Below are 17,013 nucleotides of genomic sequence, written 5' to 3'. Positions count from 1 at the left end.
AAAAAAAAAAAAAAAAAAAGAAAGAAAGAAAGTCTGAAATTTTTTAACTGGGTGTATTGCCACTGGGAACATCTGTTACAGAGTGATAGTCAAAATCTCAAATAATTGCAACAGAGCTCTGTGTGTCCTGTTCTACCTAGAACCTGATTGCAAAAGGGTCACAACAAGATATAATTGCTAGATTCATCAGAAGTAGCAGAAAGCCTAACCAGTTTATTTTTCTTACCATAAGACATCTTTACCAACATACTTTATTTCATGAGCTTGGTAAAAAATGTTCAATGTCACTGCATATCTCTTGACTTTTGTCTCTTGATCTCAAGATAGCTGCTGAAGCTTCAGCCATTACATCTATATGTAAGACAATAAAAAAGAGGAAGGAGGAAGAAAATATAACTTTACTTTCATTGCATTGGTCAGAACCTTGTCACAAGGCTATTCCTACCAGCCAGGGTGGTTGGATAAGCAAGTATCTGTGTATATCCAGCCCCTGCACACCCCTCACCTCCAGTAGAGACTAAAGAGAAAAGGAGGAGAGGGTATTGAATGATCTAACTTGTAGTGTCTATCACAGAATGGATTAAATCCTATATTTGAATTTATGAAAGTAACTGATTGTACAGTTAGTAATAGACTTGTCAGTAAAGAAAAAAATATGAACCTTTGCCAACCATTAATTCTGTATGATAGTATGCTGCTGCTTAGGAATTAATGTAATTGGTTATAGTGATTAAAAGTGTAATATTTCAGAAGTAACAAGTGGCTCATTGATTATCTATGCCTATCTTAGACTGTATTGGAAATAAGGGATTCTGATGTGCCATAAGAAGTGGGAGTACTCAGTGCAGAGAAGAAGTGGGTAGGGAGATGGGGTATTGGCTGAAAAACTCAGCACTTGTCTAGCTGAGTTACTATCAGATTGTGTTACTTCTCATATACAGAGAGGTTCCAAAAATAGAGATAATTTTTACTTAATATAAGATTTCTTTCACTTTTACAAAAGACCATGATTCTAAAATGTTTATAAAGCTTTTTTGTGTTAAAGCATCAGTAAAAACAGCCATGGCAAATTGCCACACTTAAGTATTGTCAGTATTAAGTGTTGAGCAGAAGGCCACCTACAGGACTGGGATCATTGTGTTGAGATCTGAGAAAAGGCAGTAGTAAGATGCCTTTGAGAGTCAGTGATACAGATAGTATTTATAGGGAATATATTTCTCTGTCATCATATCTTTTATCTAACCTCTTAGAAGATAAGTACTGAGTTGTAGCTTAAAGAACTTTGACATTCTTAAAATACTTTCCTTTCAAATGTATTAGTTTTCTATTGCTACAAGACAAATTAACAAAGCAACAAAAACAGCAGACATCTATTTATTACATAGACTCCCAAGTTTCTGAGACTCAGAATTGGGAATGACTTGTCTGGGTGATTTTTGCTTAGGGCTTCTCATGAGGTTATATGATCACTGAGATAATCAGTTCATTTCCAAACTAATGCATGTAGTTGTTGGCATGCCCAAGGTGCCTACAGCTCTGAGAGCCTCCAGTTTTTACCCCATGAACTTTTCTGTAGGCTGTCTGGTTCTTCCGCTATGGCATTTTTTAACTATGCCCAGAAGAGAGTGAGAGCCCAAGATAGAAACTGCAGTCTTTCATAACCTCATCGTATACAGCATGTATTATTACTCCTGCCCCTGCTGTTGGTCACAGAGACCAACCCTACTAATGAGGGAGGGAACAGACAGCATAGGATATGAGTGCCTGGAGGATGAGATCACTGAGTGCCAGCTACCACCTGAAACAAAGATGCTATCAGAATCCACAGCTAAGGGAAGAATAATTAGTATCTTTATATTTTTAATTTTATGAAGTTTATTTTGGTATATACTGACAAAAATATATGGACACTAAATGTAGTCTAGCACGAGATACTAGATAAATAACAGTCTTTATATAACTGATTTGGAATTTTTTTCTCATTGTGGAAATAAAATGTATGCTACTTAAGGTTTTCTATTTGTGGATTCCAGGTTGAAGATTCAGTGATAACACCAAGACTTATAGATGCTTGTGATAGATTGCTGCTTATCAACTGTCATCGTAGATTTTTATTTTTCTTAGTTGTTTTCTTTATTTTATACATTCTTCATCTGTTTGGCCTTTGTGATGGAAGACTCTCCCTGACAGTCTGCCTTCTACTTTTTTAATGATGGAATTTTGTAACTTTATTTTAACAGATAAAAATCTGGATAACGCCGCAGAAGCAGCTGAACAATTTAAATTAATTCAAGCAGCATATGATGTGTTGAGCGACCCTCAGGAAAGAGCATGGTAAGCATCACCTTGTCTTTCCCATCCTCATTTATTTTGTTGGAAGGGATCATCAATATAGGTTTGATTTTTTTTTTTTTAATTAATACACTAGATGGTTTCAGTGTGTTCTGAAGCATCTATCAGTTATTCATTATGTAAAATGCAGTATTATGGTAGGAAAGAACTTTGGAGATACTTCTTGCTACTATCTGGTTTAATAGGTAATTAAACAAAGTTTGGTGATTTTATGTAGTTTTAATTTTTATACTTTAAGTGATTTCTTATTACTTGGTCCCTTTGGTGTATGACAAATTTACTGATGTCCAACAGGAATAAGATTGACTTGTCCTTAAATCAGGTAGATCTGGGTGGCAAGGAGGATCTCACATTCAAGACCAACCTAGGCAGTAAAGTGAGACTTGTTTCAAACAAACAAAAGCAAGAGTGTTTAATACAAGAATTATACATAAAATATGTGAAGATATTTGTTAAGTTTCTATATTTATGACAGATACTTTTACTAGATAATTTAATTTCATTTCTAAATAAAAGTTTCTATGTTTGAAAGTTGTGAGTTTTCAGATTCTTGATTAACCTTTTACAAGTGGTAAGTTTTAAACCCTGACACAGACATGCAAGATCCTGCTGTTACAAAGTGAAGGTGGTGTTTGGTGCTACTATGTATTGTCTGTGCATTCAGCATTGTGCAGAACAGCTGACTCTCAAAGAGAGATTGTGAAGAAAATTCTATAAAATTGTCTTTTGTAAGAAAATCAGAGATTCCTAAACTTTTCACTGCCTGAAGAATTTGGAGATCTGGCCTTAGAAATTCTGCTTTCCTCTTGGAACTTTTCAGATTCCTCCCTGACTTCCTCTTGTTTAAAGCCTCTTCTCTAGAATTTAGGTTGTTTTCTTGACCCGTGAACTTTCGTGTCTTTTTACATAAAGCTCCTGCCTGGTAGCTCTCCTATTGCCTTGAAGGCAGTACCATGTAGTGGCAGGAACCTGATTTGCCCAGTGCAGGAGACCTAGTTTTGAATTCTGATGATACTGTTTGTGGATTTTATGATCATGGACAGTATTTAATATCACTGAAATTTAGTTTTCCATTGTATTAAACAGTGATGATAGTAACTACCTTTACAGAGTTAATATGAATAGTAATTATGTATGTATAAAGCTCATAGATTTAAGTTTCCTTAAACATAAAAAGAGTCTTATCTTGCAATTTGGTAAATTCTCAAATTTACTTATGGACCAAATTGTGTCCAATATTGTCTTTATTTGTACTGTTTCTTTCCTATGCAAATGCACCTTTCTAGGAGAATCATAGAAATTTACTGGCTTTTTAAATTTCTCTGTTCATATGGGCTAATATTACATAAAGTTAGGAGCTATAGCACAGTTTTTTAAAAGGCTTAAGTCTTTTCATGTTAATATTTCCTTAAAATTGGTTGTATATTGGACACATTGAAATGTATACTGACATTTTGGTTGTTATGTAGTGAGGAGTCCTTTGAATTCTTATTTATTTGTCTTTCACCAATGGTGCCTATTTTTTATTTTTTTATTTTTAAGGTATGATAATCATAGAGAGGCCTTACTTAAAGGAGGGCTTGATGGAGAATACCAAGATGACAGCTTAGATTTGCTTCACTATTTCACTGTTACCTGTTATTCTGGTTATGGAGACGATGAAAAGGTAAGATAAGTGAAAGTCTTAATTTCTTAAGACTCAAATAGAGAATTCTTAAAAGTATTCTAAAATAAAAAGTGAAACAATGTTCATTTTGAACCCTTAATATTCAGTGCCTTCATATTTACATAAAAACTTCCAATTGATACTAAATGTACTGGCATTGACCAGAGCTGAATTCTATAAATTTTCAATGTGAAGAGTTTTTCATCTTACATTTTAAAATATTTCTTTGTGATTAGACTATAAAAATATTAAGTATTTGTGTTTCTGATTTTTTTTTTTTTTTTTTAGGGTTTTTACACAGTGTATCGTAGTGTTTTTGAAATGATTGCAAAGGAAGAACTGGAATCTGTGTTAGAGGAGGATGTTGAGGATTTCCCAACTTTTGGAGACTCCCAGAGTGACTATGATAAGGTAAAAGACAAGCGCATTGCATTTTATAATTAGCATTTATCACTCTTTTTCCCATTTTCTGATTTTTAAAGAAATGAGTCCTAGTCCTGTGTTATGACGACTTCTCTTATCCTCTCTCCTTTTGAAGGAACATGCTGTTCTCTTAGAGCCACACTCTTTGCTTTTTCTGTAAATGGACCATAATCTTTTTCTTTGGCCAGTAAGATTGTTTTCTTTTTTTCTTAAATCTATTGAAGAGTAGTTTAAATCCTTAAAAGGATTGTGCATTGATTAGTGGGATTGCTATATATATATGAAAAAAGAAAGTGGGATGTTTTGGATCATTAATATTTACTGCTTTTTTTAAAAAAAGTAGAATTTTACCTATTTTCTTTGTCACTAGGTAGTCCACCCTTTCTACGCTTATTGGCAGAGTTTCTGCACCCAAAAGAATTTTGCTTGGAAGGAAGAATATGATACACGGCAAGCTTCAAACCGCTGGGAAAAACGAGCCATGGAAAAAGAAAACAAAAAGATTCGAGACAAAGCAAGGAAAGAGAAGAATGAGCTTGTTCGGCAGCTGGTAGCTTTCATCCGGAAAAGAGATAAAAGAGTGCAGGCACATCGGAAGCTTGTAGAGGAACAGAATGCAGAAAAGGCGAGGAAGGCTGAGGAGATGAGACGGCAACAGAAACTAAAGCAGGCAAAGTATGTGACTAGCTCCTTTCTCAGTTTTAGGAGGGATCAAGGGCAGCATCAGTAGGGACCAGATTTTGGGTTCTCATGTCATGTTCAGTCATTATTGTGATTTAATCCTGGCATTAGGTAGAATGTTTTCACCCATTATGAAAACATTTTCATTTTAATTTGGGTATTTTTCTTTAGAGGCCCTTTATACTTGAAGTCCTTTATATATTCTTATAAAATCTAATAGTAACTAATGTTAATTGAATTCTTACTGTGTGCAAGGCCCTGTTCTGATTGCTTTCCCACCACAATTCTGTGTAGAATTTTTTTTCTTTTTTTTTTAATTTTATTTTTTAGTCGTAGTTGGACACAACACCTTTATTTCACTTATTTATTTTTTTATGTGGTGCTGAGGATCGAACCCAGGGTCTCGCATGTGCGAGGCGAGCACTCTACTGCTGAGCCACAACCCCAGCCCTCTGTGTAGAATTTTTATCCTCTTCATTCTTGTGAAGAAATGAGACAGAAAGCCCAAGGTCACATACTTAGTCAATCACAGAGCTGGGAATCCGATCCAAGTTTACTGTAGGGCCTTGCTTTTAACCACCATGCAACATTGCATTTCTGTTGATATTCTGAGATATTAAGTTCATTTTAGTTTCTTTAAAGTTTTGTTGTTAAGAGTAAACTGTAAACATTTGGGTCCAGAACATTGTAGTAAGTCATTCACTTACTAAAAATTCTACTTATTTCACCTGTCATCTTTTGAAGATTAGTATTTTATTTGACTTAAAGTGATCTGAAGACTTTTTACATGCTGTAAAGATTTATGTTTTAAAACCCATTATAAAGCAATTAAAACAAGCTAGGTGACAGGTTTCAGTGACTTTGCCAGAGATTTAACTTAAGCACAGGGTTTAGGTTTGTAAGCATTACAGCTCGGGAGGAAGAAGGTCTCTAGGGGATAGATTTTTAAGCCTAAGAAACGAGTAAAACCCTTGTAGAGATATGCTTGTCAGAGTAAGGCTTTGTTCTGTGAATCTAGACTGGCAGAACAGTACAGAGAACAGAGCTGGATGACCGTGGCCGATTTGGAGAAGGAACTCCGGGAGATGGAAGCACGATATGAAAAGGAGTTTGGAGATGGATCAGATGATAATGAAATGGAGCAGCATGAGCTTAAAGATGGACAAGATGGTAATTTTTATTGACTAACAAATTTTGGGAAATAAATTTTATTGTGTGCAAGGATGTACACTCAGAACACTACAAGTTCCAGTAAAGGGACCCAGGAATTGGACAGTAGGGAAGGGAAAACCCAGAGGATGCTTGAGTTCCAGCTGATTATTGCCAGTACTGTGCCAGAGTTTTCATTCTTTTGTTTGCTTTCTAAGTAAAGCTGGAAATCTGGATTTTATGGAACATCTCCCAATTTTTAATTTAATTTTTTTAATTAAAAATAATTGTATGGGTCTCACATAGGTACTCTATTGAAGCAGTCTAGTTCAGGTAGTTTGTTTATAAGTTACTTTGTCTGTAATCTAAATGACTTGCATTTCGGGCTGCTTAAATGTAATGACAGGTGAGCATATTCAGAAGTGTGACTGACTGGCCTTTCAAAGAAAATGCAGTTAAACAGTAGGTCAAGTTGTAATAGCAGTTATTTCCAGAAAAGCGTATTTTGTGCAAAAGTCTGTGTGGTATGTATTAATTATTTCTCTTTCTTCTAACTTTGTAGAAAGGCTCCTCTTAGTGTCCCAGAATATTTTCTGTGCCTCTATCATTAAAGCATAAGCAAGTAACTACGCCAAAAGTGAGGTTTTGGCATTTTTGAGAATAGCTGTATATCTGATTTTCCACACTGCCTCTGGCATTTCCATAAATAAAACCAAATTATATAAATAGTTTACTAATTTCACATAGCTGTGAATGTGATTTTTTTCTTACTAGTAGCCTGAACGATAAAATGACAAATTTTTATTCATTCAAAATGATTAGGAAATGAAGTGTTTTATTAGTGAATCAGAAATAGTATGTGAAAAAGTGCTTTGAAAATTATAAAGCACTTTATAAATGTGAAATGTCCTAATTCACAGCTTTATACTTTATAAGGTCATTTTTAAAAAAAATTTTTATATTTTGTTTTTAGTTATACATGACAATGTATTTTGACATATTATACATACATGGAGTGTATCTTCCCATTTTTGTAGTTATACACGATGTGGCGTTAACACGGGTTGTGTAGGAAAGTTATATCTGATTCATTCTACTGCCTTTCCTACTTCCATCCCTCTTCTTTTCCATTCATTTCCCTTTGTCTAATCCAGTGAATTTCTTCTCCCCCAGACACATGCTGATTGTGTGTTAGCATCCACATACTAGAGAGGAATATTCAGCCTTTGTTTTTTTTGGGTTTTTTTTGAGATTGGCTTATTTCACTTAGCATGATAGTCTCCAGTTCCATCCATTTAACAGCAAATACTATAATTTTCCTTTTATATACAAGATCTCACTTAATCCTCATGAAGTACCCTTTAAATGTAGATTTTGCCAATGAAATTATATCCATTTTACTGAAGAGGAAAGTAGGAGTCTGGAGATTGGCATAAACCTGAGAACATAACCCACTTTGAGATGTAGATTTTTTTTTTTTTACTTCAAATCCAGCATTCTAAATTAACGGATTAATTGAAGATTATTTCACATATATGATATTTTGAAAGTACACACATAATTGGAAAATAACACCACGTGCAGTAGGTTCCACTTTGATTTTACCTTCCATTATTTCAGTTACTTTTGGTCAGCTGTGGTCTGAAAATATTAAATGGAAAATTATATAAATAACTTGCTTTAAATTGTGCATTAATCTTAGTAGTGTGATAACATTTTGCACAATTCTGTCTCACCCCATTTGGAAAGGGAATCATCCCTTTAATAATCATCCCAAAATGCAAGACTAACAATGCTGGCAATTATGATATGCCAAATAAAAGCCTTAATAAAGTGCTTTCTTTAAATGAAAAGTTGCCTGTAATCCCATTGAAACTCAGGAGGCTGAGGCAGGAGGATCTCAAGTTTAAGGACAGCCTCAGCAACTTAGTGAGGTCTTAAGCAACTTGGTGAGACTCTAGCTCTAAATAAAAAAAAAACAGTTGGGGATGTGGTTAGTGGTTAAGTGCTCCTGGCTTCAATCTCTGGTACCTAAATAAATAAATGTAAATAAATAAATAAATAAAATAAAAGGTGGAAATTTTTGATTTAAGGAAAGGAAAAAAGTCGTGCGGAGATTACTAAGAACTCAATCAAGTAAGAATGAATCTTGTAACTATGAAATTGTAAAGAAGAAAAACAATCCATACTAGTTTTACTATTCAATTTCAAACTGCAAAGTTATAGCCACCGTTTGTAGTAAGTGCTTGGTTAAGGTGGAAAAGGCATTCATTTATATAATTTGGTAGTATCTGTGTTTTCAGGTATCCACCAAAGGTTTTGGAATAAATCCTGTGGTTAAGGGGAACTACTGTCCTGGACATTAACCCTAATAGGATGTATTTTGGTTATTTGTGACTTCAGTGAGTAGTTCTTCAGACTTATATTAACATTACTTATAAAGAACCAGAATGTAGAATATGAAAGAGATACCTTGGGATCTTTATTATTGGTAATAATAAATCCCAAATGGCATTAATTTATTTTTTATTTCCTAAAAAGTAGAATATGGGATTGTTGTTGGAAGAATTCCATTTGAGCTCCTTAGTCACTTGGATTTCATGGGATTACAATGATAGTAATTATTCTGTTTTTAATAAAACCTCAAGCTTATAAAAAGGGCTGTAAAGAAAATGTTTAAACTTTTCCATATAATATACTGTTTTAAGACCTGTTCAGTAATAATGGACTGTGGTAAGCTAAGTTTAAGCTTATCAGAGTAGATCACAGTTGTAAAAAACCTGTGTTGAAAAACCTGCTTTGTGGTTGAATATTAAAATGGCGTTTGATGTTCTACACTGAGTTCCCACGTAGGATTCACAGATTTTCTGAATCTTCTGAGCATATTTATGAAAAGAATGTGTAAAATATGGTGATTTATTTGAAAGCTTTTGTTGCTTTTGAAAGACCAATTCAAGTCCTGACAGCCTATGGTTGGTTTGCTTTTGTTTTTGTTTTTATTTTTGTTTTAGATTCATTTATCATTTGTTACTTTAGGTTTGTATTCTAACCAAATAGGATTCTTACCATAGGCTTTCCTCTCTTAGGTAAAGATAGTGATGAGGCGGAGGATACTGAGCTTTATGATGACCTTTACTGCCCAGCATGTGACAAATCTTTCAAGACAGAAAAGGCGTAAGTTTAATATCATTGAACTCACCTTTTCTTTTGAGGTAAAATGTAACACTTTGAATGTCCTTAAAAGACTTTGCTTACAGCAGTAGATCACTAACCCCTACTGGGAAGAAAGAAGTTTTTGTACCAGTAGTTAAGCCTGTTGTACCAATTGTCATTCATCTCATTATTCCTATGTAATATCTGCTTTTTAAACACACATGATGTTTCCAGAAAGAAGTTCTGCTTGTTGAGACAAGACATAGTCATACAGTTGAGGAGGCTAGATTGCAATCATCTATCCCCATTATTGGCATCAAATGTCCAACCATTGCTGTTCCATGGATGTTGTTAATACCAGCCTAGGAACTTTAAACTGCCAAACTGTGGATACTTCATAACATTCTTAAGGGTTCTCTTATTTAGGGTTTGCTACTTCACAATTAGACTCCAGTTGTGCATCTCCAGGTGGATACTTCATAACATTCTTAAGGGTTCATATCTGGGGACACACAAAGTCACCTCTTCATTGGTGATCATTTTGATTACCTAATCAAGGTGTTATTCAGTTTTTCTATTGCAGAATTAGTACTTTTTTCCCTTGCAAAAATTTTCCTTAGAAACATGTTTAATCTGTAGGGAGAAATCCCCACAAATGTAGCGTCCATTGACAATTTTCATCTTGCATGAGTTGAGTATCGCTAATCTGAAAATTCAAAATCTGAAATTCTCCCAAATCCTAAACAAAAATTTTGAGTGCAGATATAAGTAGGAAAATTCTGCACCTCTTTTCTTGCAACGGACCTAGTCAAAATGCAGGCACATTGAACATATTGTATAAAATTACCTTCAGGCTATTTGTACAAGATGTTTGTGAAACATAGCTGAATTTTGTGTTTAAACTTGGATCCCATCCCCAAGATATCTTACGATACGATATGTTTATTTTGGATAAGGAATACTCGACCTTTACAAGTCTTCCTTGTGTTGGTTGCCAAATGATGCTTTTCTGCTCCTTCTGCATTTATTAATCAGCATTTGGTGTTCTCTTGTAAAAACAAGCACCCTCTCTTCCCCCCATTTATCTACCTTATTTATGTATTTATTATTAATTTTCTTTTATTATTGAATTTGTAAATTTTTGTCAGTGTGATCACATATTTATAGATGTGCTCAGAATTCCTTCAGGCCAGCTTCTTATGTCTTTTTGACATGACCTTATCATTTTGAGCACTTACTTATAATACAGTGATTATATCTTAATTTATCCAAGGGGCTTTGTTCTGAAGGAGAATTTTACTTGGAAGGAAAAGTAGTAATCAAAATTTGGGAAGTCAAAAGTCTGAACAGATGACATGAAGTACTGAGTGACACAGGTGTCCTACTTTCCTCTTCTTTTTCAGTGCTGGGGTTGGAACCCAGGGTTCTTTGCATACAAGGCAAGCACTATTATTGAATTATATCCTAGGCCTAACTCTCCTACATTCTAGTATATCTAACTCTAATATTGTGAGGTCTATTTTGTGAAATGTTTTTTAGTTCCCTGTAGATACATTGAAATAGCATTCTGTACAGTTTCAAACATGTGTTTGAACTTAGATTCAGGGTAGTAGGAGTGAGAAGGTAGACTCCGCTTGAGAAGGTGAAAACCAGCTGTTGAAAAAGCAAAAGAAAGTAAACTACTTTTGTCCTTCAAGCCTTCATATCACTGTTACTCTAGGGGTATTCCTTTTGAAGTTAGAATGTTTATCTTTCCATTTTCAGTGATCCCTGAAAGACTGTAGCATGGCCTGAAATACAGAAGCCACTTTTAGCAAATACTTAGTGATTAAAAGGAAATTGTGGAGAAAGCTTTAATTTCAAGAATTGAAAAATATATATATGACAAATATTTTGCTTGCCTTTTTGTTCTGATAGTTTCTTTTGTTCAATGTTTTTTGTTTTATTTTATTCATAAAAATAATATTTTCTTGAAATAAAGGTACAAAATCATGCATTAAGAGAAAATAACAAATAGAGAATTTTGCAAGAAAAGAAGGAAAAAAATATATAAAAATTAAAAAGGAAGAAAATGAGGGGAGTGCTGAGATCCCAGAGGCCTTAATATCTGGGCAGTCCTGACCAACTTCTGTTGCTCTGTAAAAAAAATTCCAAACATATGGCAATTTCAACTTGGTTGCAATCATCCAGCAACTTCCCTGAGAATATATGAACATTAGTACAGCTACTCATATCAGATTCTTCTTTCAGCATGAAGAATCATGAAAAGTCAAAGAAGCATCGGGAAATGGTTGCCTTGTTAAAACAACAATTGGAGGAAGAAGAAGAAAATTTTTCAGGATCTCATATAGATGAAAATCTATTGAATGCCAATTCCGAGGAAGAAATAGAAGACACAACAAAGCAAAAGTACTTTTTAATATTAAATTTCACTAGATATATTTGTCACATTTAGAGATTATTTAAATGCTATTTTGTCTTAAAAATTTTCTGTTATGCTAATATTTTTTCAGTCCCTTATAGTTGATGGAACTTCATCGGGTTGAAGTGGGTAAAGACAGGATGTCAGATCTAATTTTTACAGAATATGTTATGACAATATTAAAAGCAGTTTCATACTTAGGCAACCATTTAACCACTGCTGCTGTTCTCAAAAGTTACAATATGAATATTTTGCTTTTATTTTTAGTGCTTTACAATATTAAATATTTTAAAATATTTCTTTACCACTAATATTTCATTTCAGTATTTTCTTCCTTTCACTTGGTGAGTTTTCACAAAGTCAACTGTTTAACATTTTTATGTATATTTGCTCTTAGGCTTTCTAAAAAACAGAAGAAAAAGAAACAAAAACCGGCACAGGTATGTTGAAAAGGTTTTATTAACATTAAATATCATTTATAAAGTTACAGAACTTTCATTCATTCCATTTAGCTTGTATTAAAGAGAGTAGGTTTATTCCATAATTTTATATTGGTTATCAAATTGATTAAAAGGAAGTGAAAGTATTTTCTTTATCCCTTGCGTCCCCCCTTCTATATATGTAATTAAATTGCTGTTTCAGGTTTAAATTTTTCATATGTATAACTCTCCTGGTAAGAATTATCTGAGTGCCATATTAAAAAAGTGTGGATACATCTGATGATTGGACTTTCAAGTCACCTAAAATCTAAAGCTAAGAATATCATTATATTTCTAATTTTATTCTGCTAACAACATCAATGAAATATTGCAGAAGGAACATTTGATTAAAAACTCATAATGATATATTGAGAAAATATTTCTATAACTCAGAAGTTTAAATATTTCACAGTTGGTATTCAGAATCAGTTTATAGTATTATTCTTTAGTATTATGGTGTCATTACACATGCCAAACACAATCTTATGGATGACTCTGGAACCTGTAAAAACTGCAAGCTTGTCCATTTTAGTAATGATATTTGGTAGTTCTAAAGCAAATTGGATTGATTTTGTGTCATTTTAATATAACTTAGTTATATTAATAAGCAGTAAATGTTTTTTAAAAACATTTAGGTAATCTATTAATAATTTCTCATAAGTTTAGATTTGGCTTATTTATCCAAATGGTTATAATAATCTATTAGGTAGTTTTTATCACTTTCCTATTCCAAAAATGATATATGGTACAAATAAATCACTGTTTAAATTGTAATTTGGAACTTTTTTTGCTTCAGTTATAAATCAGCATAGCAAATCATATATTCTTTTAATAAATTTACTTGTACCATCATTCACTCAAAGACCCTATAATCACTAGTTTAGAACATTTTCTCTTTTCTTTATATGAGTGAATACCACTAGAATAAGGACAGAGTTTATAGCAAAGAAGAATTTATACTTAACACAAGCCTGTTATAATTCACGGAGAATGGGTTCTATTGTGTTAGTATTTTCTTAATTGACAAAATGCTTCAAGTGACTACTCCATTTTTTTCCTTCCATAGCTAATATTTCTTTATAGCACCTCTTGTTTACAATTTCTGATTATGTTAGGTTCAGATAAGTGTTCTGTATGTAGCACTTTTCCTGGTATTTTCTAAGCTCTCTTGAAGTGGAAGGCAGTGTAGAGACATGTACTGATGGACCAAAGAGAAGCAGGCAGCAAGTATAATTCTGGCACTCCAAATTGGGAAGGTTTTTTGTATGATTAAATAACAGTAAGAACAAAACCAGTTGGATAAACCAAAAAGAATTATAAAACAAAGCCCTCAAACCTAAAGGACTAAAACTGAATGTAAATAGAAACAAATGATTCTGACAAAAAAGGATTAGTTCAACTTTTCAGTGTGGTTGCTAAGTTTTGAATTTTGAACACAAGCACTTTCTAAACTCATGAGATAATAGTCAAAAGATAAAGTTAGCTGCAAAGAAACTAAGTCTTGAATTTAGTTGGGTTTTGGTAGTATTAATAAGGTATTTCTGAAACTCTTTTATATTATAGGACAGAGATAGTGGATAAATATATTATACTGTTAGAAACTAGATTCTCTGTGGTAGAAAAGAAATATAAATTCAAATTAAGGAAAAGAGAGGAAGATTGGAATTGGAGATGTTGGTAGGAGTTCATGATTTAAAACAGCAATGAACTAGAAGTAGTGACATCCCTCGGCAATGAGCAAAGTTAGCACCCACATCTTGGTTTCTAAGTTCCTTTTCTCTGACAAAGAAAGGCAGGCTTGGTTTTTGGAGAAATGGATGATTCCGTGACTGAGATAAAGAAGGTGAGCCTAGAACACTTAACACTAGAAACTAAGGAAGTGCTAAAAAGCTCATAGGGATATGTCATCAGTCCTTAAGACCCTGCTTACAGAACTTGCCAATGTGAGAAAATTTGAGTCATAAAAAGAAATAATGGTGATAGATTTTTACATATTGATTTTATTAAAAAAATTCATGTATCTATATTGAGTTTACAAAAAGGTTGGGAAAATGGAAATGGGAAAACTTTATTATAGAAAAATATGAGCTAGTACAAATTTAAGTGGCATAAGTAATAGAGATAGAAAATCACTGTTCTGTAATCACCAGTATAATAAATGGTTCAGGCAAGAATTATAAAATGAGATGCCAAATGTATTGGATGAATGAATGTTGTAGACGATTTTCATTGTTTTAGTCAGCTTTTTTTCACTATGACCAAAAAAACCCAGGTAGAAAAATTTAAAGGATGAAAAGTTTAGTTTGGCTCACCTAGAGGAGTCATCCATAGTTTGCCAGCTCTGAGCCTAAGATGAAGTAGAACATTAATGGCAGAAGAGCATGGTGGAGGAAAGCAGCTCAGGACATGGCAACCAGGAAGCAGAGAGAAAGAGCTGCTTCGGGGTCAAAGTACAAATCCCTGAAGGCTTATCCCGAAGTATTTTCTTGAGCTACACCCTACCTGCCTGCATTTACCACCCAGTTAATCCATATCAGTGGATTAATGCACTGATTAGGTTCCACCTCTTGTTAGATCATGTCACATATGAAAATTCTTGCATTGTCTTATACTTGAGCTTTGGTGTAACTAAAATTTGAACACATTACTTCTGAACTCCTTCCTCAAAAGTAAATTATAAGAGTCTGTCCATGCTCCCTTTTTTTGTCCATGCCTGTCTCACAATGCAAAATGCATTTAGTCCATTTACAGGCGTTCCCATAGTCTTAACAGTTTCAGCCTTGCCCAAAAGTTCTAGTCCAAAATCTCATTTGAGACTCAAGGCAAATTCTTGGATGCTTGCTGAGAGCCATAGCCAAGTCGGAATGGCCCCTGGCATTTTGCCAATAGTATTGGTTGAGAGGCAAGCCATTAAGATGATGCTGGATTGATTTGGTTGTATATTAGACCTTTACTGTCCTCCTTGGCCTGCTACTTTGGAGTTCCCGCACTTCCCCAACCAATGGGAACTCTCCGGGAATCCCCACGAGAACTCCAAAGTTTTTCAGATTTTTCTGTCTGTTTTCTGCTCTTAATCACAGTAAACTTATCTAAAAAGCTTCTAGCAATATCCATGCCACCACCTGAATGCTGTTCTGCCTTGAAATTTTCTCTGCCAGAATAATTAGCACATCATCTTTAAATTCAACCTTATAAAAAATCTCAGTACATGGGCAAGGTGTATATAACTTTTTTGCCAGAACATAACTTGAATGGCCTCTGGTTCAATTTCTAGTAGAGTCTCTTCTTCTGAGACCCCATGAGCCCAGTCTTTACTGTCCACAGTTCTGTGAGCATTCTGGTCTTCTCAGCTCCAACTAGAATTGCCCATAAGCCTACTTATAACATTCTAAAACTTTTCCAATTTTTTATATCTAAACTTTTCAAAATTTCCCCCACCTCACCCCAAAACCAGCTCCAAAGGCTTCTGAACCATGTGGTTGGGTCAGTTATAGTAATGACACCGCTTGTCAGTTACCAAATTCTGTTTTAGTCATCTTTTGAGTAACTGACCAGTATACCCAACAAGAAAAACTGCAAGGAAGAAGAGTTTATTTTGGCTCACATTTTCAGAGATTTAGTTCATGGTTAGCCAACTCCATAACTCTGGGCCTGAGGTGAGGCAGAACATCATAGCAGAAGGGCATGGTGGAGGATAGCAGATCAAGAAATGATATCAGGAAGCAGAGAGTTGTATACACCAGAGACAAAATATAAAATCCAAAGTTGTGCCAGCAATAGCCTTCTTCCTCCAACCACTCTATACATGCCTACAGTTACCACCCAGTTAATCAGCATCAGTGGATTAATCCACTGATTAGGTTCCACCTCTCATAACCGAATCATTTCACCTATAAAAATTTTTTTGTTGTTACATTCATAAGCTCATGGGTGTAATCTCTAAAGTTAGAATTAGGGATAATATTTACACTTTTAAATGTTTTGTTTTTTAACTATAAAAAAATAGTTGCTCATTGCTAATCAGTTAGAAAACATGGAAAAATGTAAATGCTATATACCTCATTAAATTGTGATTGGACATAATATGTAAAATTCTCTCTTCCATTTTTGCTAATTTTTTTTATATAATTAAATGAGTATTTTAGAACGATATTCTAAAGGTCTCTGAAGTGGAGCTACTCCTTGCCTGATGTACCTACTTCTCCTTTTTAATTCCTGAAATCTACCTACTAGAGTATATGGGGACATTTATCAATTTATTATAACTATTTGATAATATAAGAAATCAGTATTAGATATATTTGTTTTGTAATGGCATGTATATTTTCTCACCTAGAATTATGATGACAATTGTAATGAAAATGGACCTGGAGAAGGAATAAAGGTTGATCCAGAAAATATCAACTTAAATCAAGACAGTGCCAAAAAATTAGAAGATAGTCCCCAAGAAAATGTCAATGTCACAGAGACCATTGAACCTTGTGATGATCCAAAAAGTGAAGCTAAAAGGTAAGTGAGAGTTGCATATTATTTTCTAATTACTGAATTTGATGATAAAGATAACTTTTATATATCAAAATTTCCTTTCCATGAATAAGATAGGTGTAAACTGTACATAGATATAGAGTCACACAGAGAGAGAAAGAGACAGAGGAATGAGTCAGGCTTGTTAGAAACAGAATCCTGTA

The 17,013-nt window shown here is 33.8% G+C and overlaps 1 protein-coding gene across 3 annotated transcripts in view; it reads left to right on the top strand.

Annotated features, from left to right (window-relative positions):
* Window positions 1-17,013, top strand: part of Dnajc21 (DnaJ heat shock protein family (Hsp40) member C21) — a 28,995-nt gene that overhangs the window by 4,615 nt on the left and 7,367 nt on the right. For all 3 annotated transcript variants that reach the window (XR_007347481.1, XR_007347480.1, XM_015496370.2), the window contains exons 2-10: window positions 2,241-2,334; window positions 3,895-4,018; window positions 4,307-4,429; window positions 4,812-5,116; window positions 6,141-6,292; window positions 9,358-9,445; window positions 11,675-11,833; window positions 12,244-12,286; window positions 16,662-16,834. Coding sequence is in view for 1 of the 3 variants with exons in the window: in XM_015496370.2 (XP_015351856.1) it covers window positions 2,241-2,334; window positions 3,895-4,018; window positions 4,307-4,429; window positions 4,812-5,116; window positions 6,141-6,292; window positions 9,358-9,445; window positions 11,675-11,833; window positions 12,244-12,286; window positions 16,662-16,834 (1,261 nt within the window). In the remaining 2 variants the exon portion in view is untranslated. The remainder of the gene's footprint in view (window positions 1-2,240; window positions 2,335-3,894; window positions 4,019-4,306; window positions 4,430-4,811; window positions 5,117-6,140; window positions 6,293-9,357; window positions 9,446-11,674; window positions 11,834-12,243; window positions 12,287-16,661; window positions 16,835-17,013) is intronic.

This window comes from Marmota marmota, unplaced genomic scaffold (genome assembly GCF_001458135.2).
Source record: "Marmota marmota marmota unplaced genomic scaffold, marMar, whole genome shotgun sequence".
Lineage (NCBI taxonomy): Eukaryota > Metazoa > Chordata > Mammalia > Rodentia > Sciuridae > Marmota > Marmota marmota.
This window is presented reverse-complemented; position numbering and strand designations above follow the sequence as displayed.